We start from the raw sequence: 12102 nt of genomic DNA on the forward strand, positions 1-12102 counted from the left end.
TTGTATCATGTTATTGATAACGTGTATGACTCATGTCACGTCTATCATTGTTGTAAAGAAGGCCTCAGGGCACCCAAGAAAGTCCAGCAAGCACCAGCACCTAAAGTTGATTCAGCTGCGGGATCGGGGCACCACCAGTGCAGAGCTTGGTCAGGAATGGCAGCAGGCAGGTGTGAGTACATCTGCACACACAGTGAGGTCAAGACTTTGAGGATGGCCTGGTGTCAAGAAGGGCAGCAAATAAGCCACTTCTCTCCAGAAAAAACATCAGGGACAGACTGATATTCTGCAAAAGGTACAGGGATTGGAAAGCTTGTCCGGAGAAGACAAGGTGAGCGCTACCATCAGTCCTGTGTCATGCCAACAGTAAAGCATCCTGAGACCATTCATGTGTGGTGTTGCTTCTCAGTGGGCTCACTCACAATTTCAACTAAGAACACAGCCATGAATAAAGAATGGTTCCAACACATCCTCCGAGAGCAACTTCTCCCAACCATCCAGGAACAGTTTGGCGACAAACAATGCCTTTTCCAGCATGATGGAGCACCTTGGCAAAAGTGATAATTAAGTGGCTCGGGGAACAAAACATAGATATTTTGGGTCCATGGCCAGGAAACTCCCCAGACCTTAATCCCATTGAGAACGTGGTCAATCCTCAAGAGACGGGTGGACAAACAAAAACCCACAAGTTCTGACAAACTCCAAGCATTGATTATGCAAGAATGGGCTGTCATCAGTCAGGATGTGGCCCAGAAGTTAATTGACAGCATGCCAGGGTGGATTGCAGAGGTCTTGAAAAAGAAGGGTCAACACTGCAAATATTGACTCTTTGCATCAACTTCATGTAATTGTCAATTAAAGCCTTTGACACTTATGAAATGCTTGTAATTACACTTCAGTATTCCATAGTAACATCTGACAAATATCTAAAGACACTGAGGCAGCAGACTTTGTCAAAATTAATGTGTCATTCTCAAAACTTTTGGCCACGACTGTACATATTACCTCGACACTGGTACCTCCTGTATATAGCCTCGCTATTGTTATTTTACTGCTGCTCTTGAATTATTTAAAATTGTTTTTTAAAAGGTATTTTCTTAACTGCATTGTTGGTCAAGGGCTGGTAAGTAATCGTTTCACCTGTTGTAGTCAGGCGCATGTGACAAATAACATTTGATTTGATTTTGGCTACCATGGCTATGCCCCCATAGGATGATAATGCCCCCAGCTACAGGCCAAGAGTGGTCACTGAATGGTTTGATGAGAATGAAAATTATATAAACCATATGCCATGGCTGTCTCAGTTACCAGATCGCAACCCAATTGAACACTTATGTGAGATTATGGAGTGGCGCCTGAAACGGCATTTTCCACCACCATCTACAGAGCTCCAATTGATGGAATTTATTTTGGAAGAATGGAGACGCATCCCTTCAGTAGCGTTTCAGACACTTGTAGAATCTATGCCAAGGTACATTGGAGCTGTTCTGGCTCGTGGTGGCCCAATACCCTATTAACATACTTGGTTGGTGTTTTCTTTAGTTTGGCAGTTAGCTGTATATGCTACTGTTATCAGTTGTGAAAAAGTAGCTAAATGGCTTCCCTAATTTTAGGAATTTCCGTCTCTTGTATTCATAGGCTTGCAGAGGTCATTGACTGTTTGCCAGGGGGCAGAGGATGTCGTTTCTCCACCATAATCCATCATCAAATTGTGCAGAGTTCTGTGCTTACTACCCCTGCATGGGCTTGTCTGTCTACTAATGCCACTCAGACACCCCTACAGGTCATCCTGTAACGGTGGCGGCTGCAATCAAATAGCACTGTGAAGTTGAAGTTCTTGATGATCTGATAAATGGTTGATCTAGGTGCAATCTTACTGGCAGCAATATCCTTGCCTGTGAAGCCCTTTTTGCGCAAAGCAATGATGACAGCACGTGTTTCCTTGCAGGTAACCTTGGTTGACAGAGGAATAACAATGATTCCAAGCACCACCCTCTTTTTGAAGCTTCCAGTCTGTTATTCGAACTCAATCAGCATAACAGAGTTATCTCCAGCCTTGTCCTCGTCAACACTCACACCTGTGTTAACGAGAGAATCACTGACATGATGTCAGTTGGTCCTTTTGTGGCAGGGCTGAAATGCAGTGGAAATGTTTTTTGGGGTTTCAGTTCATTTGCATGGCAAAGAGGGACTTTGCAATTCATCTGATCACTCTTCATAACATTCTGGAGTATATGCAAATTGCCATCATACAACTGAGGCAGCAGACTTTGTGAAAATTAATATTTGTGTCATTCTCAAAACTTTTTGCCACGACTGTACATGTAGTTATTAAAGTGACTATGCATAGATAACAGAGAGTAGCAACAGCATAGAAGGGGGGGGGGGCAATGCAAATAGTTTGGGTAGCCATTTGATTAGATGTTCAGGAGTCTTATGGCTTGGGGGTAGAAGCTGTTCATAAGCCTCTTGGTCCTAGACTTGGCTCTCCGGTACCGCTTGCTGTGCGGTAACAGAGAGAACAGTCTATGACTAGGGTGGCTGGAGTCTTTGACGATTTTTAGGGCCTTCCTTTGACACCGCCTGGTATAGAGGTCCTGATGGCAGGCAACTTGGCCCCGGTGATGTACTGGGCCGTACACACTACCCTCTGTAGTGCCTTGCAGTCGAAGGCCGAGCAGTTGCCATACCAGGCAGTGATGCAACCAGTCATGCTCTCCATGGTGCAGCTGTAAAATCTTTTGAGGATCTGAGGACCCATGCCAAATCTTTTCAGTCTTCTGAGGGGGAAAAGGTTTTGTCGTGCACTCTTCACGACTGTATTGGTGTGCTTGGACCATGTTAGTTTGTTGGTGATGTGGACGCCAAGGAACTTGAAGTTCTCAACCTGCTCCACTACAGCACCGTCGTGATGCGATGATAATTGCTTAATAAACTCAGGAAACCACACCTTTGTGAAAGCACCTGCTTTCAATATACTTTGTATCCCTCATTTATTCAAATTTTTCCATTATTTTGGCACTAACTTGTATATTCATTAGCATTACACTACACGTTAGCAACACATTGACCATAGAAATAGCTAGCAAGCTAGCATGAGTAGTCTGATTAATCAGGCTGTAATACACAATTCATTGGTATATAGGCCTACACCCTGAAACATATGTGCAAAATCATGTAAATGTTCCTTACAAACCAGAATGTTGAATAAAAATACATTTAAACTTACTCGTACTGGTTGTCAAGGCGGTTTTAGCCCAAAGGCCAGCAGATGGCAAGGCGATATTGAGTCGTTTCATTTTACTATCCAAACGCATTGCATGCAGCTGGCAATGCATTCGTATCCTTCATGGACCCATTTGTACCTAAAAAAAAAAAAAAATCATTTCAGGTGTACTTTGACAGATTAGGAGAATTATGTTAAGTTTAGGAAAAGGGTTAACTAATGCTAAATTTGTCCCTTGACGCAACTCAAACATATCTAGCTACAACCAGGTCTGCCCTGAGAACAGTATTGGTTTCCCATAATGCGCTGTTGTAAAAGAAACATAACCCCTGGTCTGATCGTTTCAACCTGATTGTCTGAACATGATATGCAACATCCAGGATTAGCATTTAGCCACTAGCATGGGGGTGGAAAATGGTGTTTCATAAGCGCGGATATTTTCCCAGTTTTCCCCCGCCTTCTCGCCATTTAAAAATGTTAAGTATGATATTGAAGCCTATGCAGCCTGAATGGAGAATGTTTTAGGTACCTACTGGTCCACAATGGATAAGAATGTATTGCGTTTGGACGGTAAAATGAAACGACTCAATGTCGCCATCAGCCGGGCTAGTGCGGTTTGTACTTCTTTCTGCTCTAAATTTTAGACAAAATATCCCTTGAAAAGTATTGTTTAGACTTTTGAAAGCCAATAGGTATATGTGACTCGTTTCAGGAAACTAGGCATGTCGGGCGTCAGTACTTCACAGGAGAGGCATTTGAATGTAAAAAATGATTTGAGCAAAATGCATTTTGGGGCAGAAATGCCATGTGAACTTCCATGTGGCTTAATAACAAACTTGTATGCCATCTATAAATGCATTTATTTTGTACTTTTATTGTGAGCCTGAAATGGTGCCGACCTGGATGGTTGCCGTTTTGCAAGTTCCGACCCAACTTTGTAATTATTTTGTTGTTTATTTTTACTCCATTTTCATGAAATGTATCCCCTTTTATTTCTTACAACCGACAAGGACTTTTGAGCAACAGATCGGCAGTTACTTACCCCAATTCTGTCTTCTACTTCGACTCATCTGCCCTGGACTCTCTAATTCCAACCTAAAATTCAGGCTATCCAAAAGTAAACGCCGGCGTTAGAGACAAGAGAGGGGGGATCCTGGTGAGATTAAGGCAAAGGGAAAAAAACAGTCACTTGATAATAAAATAGATCCCCTCCGATTGCGGATTTGCTACCGACTGGACTCTCGGAACTGCAATATTCTTTGCTTTTCAGAAACATGGCTCTCAGACAAGATGCCCCCCATAGCTATCCAACTCGATGGATTCTCCATTCACCTGGCGGACAGGAGGGTGGGGCAAATTGAGGGGGGGGGGGAGGGGGAAGAGTTTCCCTCTTCATTAACTAACTGGTGTGCTTATTCCAGCACGGTAGAAGTGTCGACCCACTGTTCACCCGTCTTGGAATACCTGATGGTCAAATGATGACCCTTCTACTTCCCGAGGGAGTCCACCTCAGGACAATTAAAATACAAGCTGGCGCTTAACGAACTGTACACAGCTTTAAACAAGCAGAAAACCCCTTTTAAGATTGTATTGGCAGACTACATCCAAAAAGGTGTATTGCCGCCATATACTGAGTTGGGTAAAAACAGATACAACCCACACCTTTTTTTTGAGGGGGGGGTTAAAATCTGAATATCAAATTGAAAGCAAATGTTTTACCTTGGTGCCTAACCGAACCATACCTACCAGCTCTCTAAATCGGGTAAACAATACTTATCTGAGAATATTTGGTCTCAAATTTCAAGCAGCCGGACAAACCACAGACAACCAGTAGAGTACGTTTAAATTAATTTTACTCAACATTCTGTTTTGTATACTCAGTGTATAACTACCAATTAATCTGACTAGAGTATGTATGAGCTGGCATTTGATAACCTTAGAATGTGGTAATCATAACCACGAAAGTTGCCTTGTTAGGCAAGAGATTAGCTATTATGATTGTAAAACAGAGCAATAGAGTTTACAGAAAACATTGAATTGATCACAGGTAGCTATTATCTGAATAATGTGGCAAAGCATTACATACCAGAGATGTACCTTGCCATGGTGGCCCCCCATCTTTTTTTGTTACGCAATGAACTATTACGGTGTACCACATTAGGACAGATTGCGATCCTGTAAAAAGTTAGTTTTCTTGCTCGCACACCTCATGAAACATCCGTTTGGTGTTTTACAGACATTGTGTTAATAAACTTGCATCATGGAAATAACTTCAGCGTGCATCTTATTTTATAGGCTAGTAATTATACAACAGAATTTCACTCAAGTAGTGCAAAGTTGTGCTTTATTCCAGTATATACCCTGGACTGGAGTCAGTGTTTTTCTTTAAAACATACAAATATACTTTTCTTTTAAAGAACAGTGTTTTTCTTTTTAACAAATGTAATAGGGTCAGCCTTCACTAAAGCACAAAATACAGAAGAGAAACACTTCTGCTTGTCAAGAATGACGGCAGCAGGTAGCCTAGTGGTTAGAGCGTTGGACTAGTAAGATCGAATCCCCGAGCTGACAAGGTAAAAATATGTCATTCTGCCCCTGAACAAGGCAGTTAACCTACTGTTCCTAGGCCGTCATTGAAAATAAGAATTTGTTCTTAACTGACTTGCCTAGTTAAATAAATAAAAGAATACATCTAAAAGACGTACCGCATGAAAGAGCTGGTGAGTTATCAAAAGTACTCAAATGGACATAGTCAACCATGGCTAGGATTTGGTGTGAGTTTGCTTTCTCTTATGGTCCATTAGTGCAAAGCTGAGGCACATAGAATTCAGCTGATTCTGCTCTGAAAGCCAGACATTTGACCCCAATAATTGGAGGCATCAGATGGGGCTGAGGACATGCTCACCAACCAGCGTATACTGGCTCGGCATCACATGGGATCCCGTAGTATCGACCTTGCGGCCGCTCTTTGCGTAACAGAGGTTGTCGTACGAGGGAAAGCTCTCCGTCTGTGTCTCGCCTTCGACGCAACACCAGCAGGATGACGAAGAGTAGGGCTACTGGACCAGAGAAAATAAAGAAAACACGTCAAAAGACTGTATGCAACAAGACTACAACGTTCACTTACTACTACTACTCTATTACTTCAGCATGATTTCTATTTCACTTTGTTTTTGCTACAAGATGTTTCATCCTGATCAAATGACCTCTAAACAAGATAATTCATTCATATATTTGGATATTTGTACTTAGTAGTGCCCAGAAAATGCATACAATTTGTGCAATTAGAAGAAATAAACAAGGTTCATGTCAGTGAACAACTTTTCTCAAAGGGTCACAAAAAAAAAAAGTTAATATGGGAAGCCAATTATTTTGCTCACTTGACAAGGGTTTTCAACATCTAAGTGGTAGCCTAAAGTTCAAACCACTTTCCTTCCACTACACCAATATTTTCAACATGTTTCTTCAGACATACCTCCTCCTCCAATGACAAGTAGAGCAATGGTGACGGGGGCCAGCTCACACTCCTCCCCTGCCTTGCGAAAGAAGGTCTCCATGCAGTAACCTGGAGCAGTGCTGCCTTCAGGACAGAAGGCATCACCGGGGCACAGGATGGGGTTCACATCTGGACTCTGTGGAACAGATGAAGTGAGCCTTGGTCATTCACGTTGGTCAGGAAATCCCTTACTGATACTTTCAGTTTTGGAGGTGTTTACTGGGAGGAAGGGATGTGGTACTGACTGGGCAGTAGTGGTTTTCAGGGCAGAGGTTACAGGTCTCCTGGCCCCAGCGGATCTGGAAGAAGCCGCTGCTGCAGATTTGACACATACTCTGACGGGGAGCCTTGTGCATACCTGTCCAAAATCAAACATCTCATCATTACATCCTAATCAGATTACACCACTAAAATGTCATCCATTTAAAACGGACTGAAACCTCCGCTATTACAGTATTACTATTAACCTTAAATTATACTGAACAAAAATATAACATGTAAAGTGTTGGTCCCATGTTTCATGAGCTGAAATAAAAGATCCCAGAAATTTTCCATACGCACAAGAAGCTTCTCTCAAATTTTGTGCACAAATGTATCCTTTGCCAAGATAAATCCATCCACCGGACAGGTGTGGCATATCAAGAAGCTGATTAAACAGCAACCCACAAAATGCTGATGCTCCAGATACTCAACTAGTCTAAAGGCCAGTTTTATTGCTTCTTTAAATCAGAACACCAGTTTTTAGCTGTGCTAACATAATTGCAAAATAGTTTTCTAATGATCAATTAGCCTTTTAAAATTATAAACTTGGATTAGCTAACACAACGTGCCATTGGAACACATGAGTGATGGTTGCTGATAATGGGCCTCTGTACGCCTATGTAGATGTTGTAACTTTAATGTGTTACAGAGTTAATGTTTAAGTTTATTCATTGAGCTGTATCTAAAGATATTTCTTAACAGTTATTTACATATGTAATTGTATTGAATTACGCTTTTTGACTGCAAGTTCCAGAATGTTTGCGACAGGAATGAGTGATAACGCGCCAATTATGTGCAGGTGCAAAGTGATTGTGGCTGACTTTCCGACAGCATCTTACCTGCATTGCTCTGTACCAAAACAAAGTTGTTAAATGTAACGTGAACAAGTATTCTTACTAAAAGAAGCTTTCGTATCAAACCCGACGTCCCGAGTCATTACTTTGAAGTTAGTTCATCTAAAAGTAGATATTCCTTTTTATTTATTTTTTAATGTTTTATCAAAAATCAGCCGTTTTCAGCTACAATAGTCATTTACAACATTAACCATGTCTACACTGTATTTCTGATCAATTTGATGTTATTTTAATGGACAAAAAAAAGTGATTTTCTTTCAAAAACAAGGAAATTCCTAAGTGACCCTCAACTAACGGTAGTGTAGGTGCACCTTGTGCTGGGGACAATAAAAGGCCACTAAAAAAGTGCCACAGATGTCTCAAGTTGAGGGAGTGTGCAATTGACATGCTGACTGCAGGAATGTCCACCAGAGCTGTTGCCAGATAATTGAATGTTAATTTCTCTACCATAAGCCACATACAACATTGTTTTAGAGAATTGGCAGTACATCAAAGCAGCCTCACAACCATAGACCACGTGTAACCACGCCAGCCCAGGACCTCCACATCATGCTTATTCGCCTGTGGGATCATCTGAGACCAGCCACCCGGACAGCTGATGAAACTGTGGGTTTACACAACCGAAGAATTTCTACACAAACTGTCAGAAATTGTCTCAGGGAAGCTCATTTACATGCTCGCCGTCTTCACCAGGGTCTTGAACTGACTGCAGTTCGGCCTCGTAACCGACTTCAGTGGGAAAATGCTAACATTCGATGGGAACTGGCGTGCTGGAGAAGTGTGCTCTTCATGGATGAATCCTGGTTTCAACTGTACAGGGCAGATGGCAGACAGTGTGTATGGCGTCATGTGGGCGACAGTTTGCTGATGTCAATGTTGTGTGCTCCATGGTGGCGGTGGGGTTATGGTATGGGCAGGCATAAGCTACGGACAACGAACACAATTGCATTTTATCGATGGCAATTTGAATGACGAGATCCTGAGGCCCCTTGTCGTGCCATTAATCTGCCGCGCCATTAATCTGCTGCAGTCACCTCGAACATTCTCTCAAAAACATTTTAAACATTCTCTTTAATATTTTAACACACTGCATGCATTATAAATAATACAATTGATATTGTTGGCTGGCACTGGCAGTTACCTGGACGACAAGGTGTGCACTCCTTGGCAGCTGGCTGCAGAGACTCTGTACCAGCAGGACAGATCTGACACAGAGCACAACTGGGGAGCTGTGGGAGGGATGGCCACAAGGGTGCAATGAATGGGGAAGAACTTATTTACAAAATACTGTTTAATACAGCTGGCTATCACCACCCCATGTCTGATGACTGAACTATTAAATCATTTCTTCAATACTTACTACTAACCCAATTTTGTGTGCGTGTGTGTCCGGTTTTGGGAAGTAATATCAGTTGCATGAGATGAGAGCATGTGATGTTAGATCTGCAGACAAGCAACAGGGCCAGTCCCGCTGCAGTGCAAACCACACTAGTTAAGAAAACACAAATCTAAGGTGACAAAAGGGCCACTAACTTGCAGAACGTTCCTGTTGACATGGACTGCACGATGTGGCATTTTGTTGTGATGTATAGAAACCTGAAAATAACACATTCCATTCAAAAAACAGATACATCCCATTTAATATTTCTAAAGAGTTAGATTACTTGAATGTGCATGACTGAAGCCCAGCTTTTATACAGTAGAGCTGATTGTTTTCGTCAGTTGTTACAAAATGTTTATTCACTATTTTTTCTCTGCGTATAGGCATGGATGAACAAACAAACACACTATAATATAATAACAGTAATAGTAACAAGTAAGTCATTATTGCGATGCTTATACAACAAGAACAGAAAAATATTTATATAAATACCTGGAGAACAGCTTCGGCAGGAGTCGGAGCCTGTGTTGTTGCTGTAGGAGCCTGGGGAGCAGGACTGACACATAAGGCTGCCGGTAAAACTGCAAGGTGAGATGGAGAACAGGAAGAGGGTCAATGCAACAGTGGTATACAGAATGTTTGTGAATCAACTATGCCCTCAGTTGACAGAGACGTACTTGGTGTAAAAACCCTGGCTGCAGGGCTGACATCGCTGTTGTCCAGCCAGAGGCTGAAAGAACCCTCTCAAACATGGGAGGCAAGCCCCAGCGAACAGACACAGCCCTGGCTCATGGCAACAGGAACACAGCAGGGTGTCTGGGGAGACATCAGAAGGCTGTTATTGAACAGGTGGTGCTGTTTACAACACTTACCACCTTCATTTTACATTGAGCCAAAGAAGCTTTCACTTTGTCTGTGGAGGTCAGACAAATTTCAGGGGTCAAATACAGCAAAGCTACATATCAACAACACAACTCCTGTGTCCACTGTCCACATCCACAAAAAAATAGGTGTTACATGGGTAAAAACGACATTAAAGTGCTGCATCAATTGGCTGTGCTGTGTTTCTACCTAATTTATAGGTTGTGGTGAGAAACAAAACTGAGTAATTATTTGGGTTACTGACAATGCTCTTAACTGCTAGGCTACCTGCTGCCCCTTCACTGAAACTAAGCCTCTTTCTGCCAGGCCAGGGTAAGTAAGGCTAGCAGGACATCTAGACTCACCATTGTCAGAATAGGACCCTGGGACACAGGTCTCACAGGTGGAGGTGTTGAGGGCAGAGCAGCCTGGAGATGTGGTGCTGAGGATCATGGGTGTGGTCAAGGTCACACTCTCACTGACTGTGGTGGTCTCACTGACTCTGGTGTTTGCCGTCACATTCTCAATGAATGTGGTGTTCATCACAGCAGGAGCCATCGTGGGAGCCGTCGTCTGGCTCACCACCACACCTGTTATAACCAGACTTTTAGAGCAAATAGTTCTAGAAACGGGAAAACATTTATATTCCCAGCCTCTCTCTAAGTAGCAACGTGGTGGATAGACAAAGGCATACCCTGGAAATAGAGCAGATCATGACATGGGAAGCTGGATTTTCTGGAAACATAATGGGTCAATGACTAATTAGTACGGTTCAGAAGAAAAATGGTCATTGGAGATTGGTATTTGATGGCTTTGAAAGGACCAGAGATGAGAAGTTACAGGGAGTTGAACATTTAATGCAGAACAGACAGGTACCAAGACAGGAACAGCATCAGCACACGGGTAACAAGAACATACGAACATTAATGCAGCAGTTGGGAAAGGAGCTGGGGAACTGACAATTATAGGGGAGGTAATAAACAGGTGATTGAGTCCAGGTGAGTCCAATAATCGCTGATGCATGTGACGGGGGAAAGGCAGGAGTGAGTAATGCTGGGGAGCATGGCGCCTTTGAGCACCAGGGAGGGGGAGCGGGAATGACAGGCTTAACACATTTCAGGAGGTCGTGTGACACCTACAGTGCCGTGAAAAAGTATTTGTCCGCTTTCTGATTTCCTCTATGGCATAATGGGACCCATGTCGTCCAAAAGTTGAATCAAGTTCACCAAAAAGCACCTGGAAGATCATCAAGACTCTTGGAAGAATGAGATATCAAAAGTATAACTTTTTGGGTGACATGGGTCTCATTATGCCTGGCAAAAACCAAACACTGCTTTCCACATTAAGAACCTCATACCAATAGTTAAGCATGGTGGTGGTAGCCTGATGGTTTGAGGATGCTTTGCTGCCTCAGGGACCTGGATGACTTGCCTTAATAGAAGGAATCATGGATTCTGCTCTGTATCAGAGAATTCTACAGGAGAATATCAGGCCATCCATCTGAGAGCTGAAGTGCAGTTGGGTAATGCAGCAAGACAATGACCCAAAACACACAATCAAGACTACATGAAAATGGCTAAAAAGCAACACATTTGAAGTTTTGGAATGGCTTAGTCAAAATCCAGACCTATTCCCAATTGAGATCTTGTGCCAGGGCTTGAAACAAGCAATTCATGCTTGAAAACCCACAAATGTTGCGGAGTTACAGCAGTTCTGCATGGAAGAGCAGGCCAAAATTCCTCCATAGCGACGTGAGAGACTGATCAATAACTACAGGAAGTGTTTGGTTGGAGTCATTACAGCTAAAGGTGGCACAACCAGTTATTGCGTGTAAAGGGGCAATTACTTCTTCACAAATGAGCATTGGGTGTTGCATAACTTTGTTTATGAAATAAGTATGTCATTGTTATTTGTCCACTCAGGTTCCCATGATCTTTTATGAGGTTTTGGTTGAATATCCGATAACATTCAGTATTAAAAAATATGCAAAAGTAGAGAAAATTAGAAAGGGAGCAAAATTTGG

General features: G+C 42.5%; 1 protein-coding gene across 1 annotated transcript; it reads right to left on the reverse strand.

Moving 5' to 3' along the window:
• Window positions 1-5062: 5062 nt before the first annotated feature.
• On the reverse strand, window positions 5063-10637 carry LOC124046936. Its single transcript, XM_046367692.1, has 9 exons — window positions 10445-10637; window positions 10091-10131; window positions 9896-9959; window positions 9711-9799; window positions 9371-9433; window positions 8979-9066; window positions 6968-7080; window positions 6702-6858; window positions 5063-6282 (listed from the first exon to the last, which is right to left on the reverse strand). The coding sequence occupies exons 1-9, from the start codon at window positions 10635-10637 to the stop codon at window positions 6128-6130; spliced, it is 963 nt and encodes a 320-aa protein (XP_046223648.1). The 3' UTR covers window positions 5063-6127.
• Window positions 10638-12102: the final 1465 nt, after the last annotated feature.

This window comes from Oncorhynchus gorbuscha, linkage group LG10 (genome assembly GCF_021184085.1).
Source record: "Oncorhynchus gorbuscha isolate QuinsamMale2020 ecotype Even-year linkage group LG10, OgorEven_v1.0, whole genome shotgun sequence".
Taxonomy (NCBI): domain Eukaryota; kingdom Metazoa; phylum Chordata; class Actinopteri; order Salmoniformes; family Salmonidae; genus Oncorhynchus; species Oncorhynchus gorbuscha.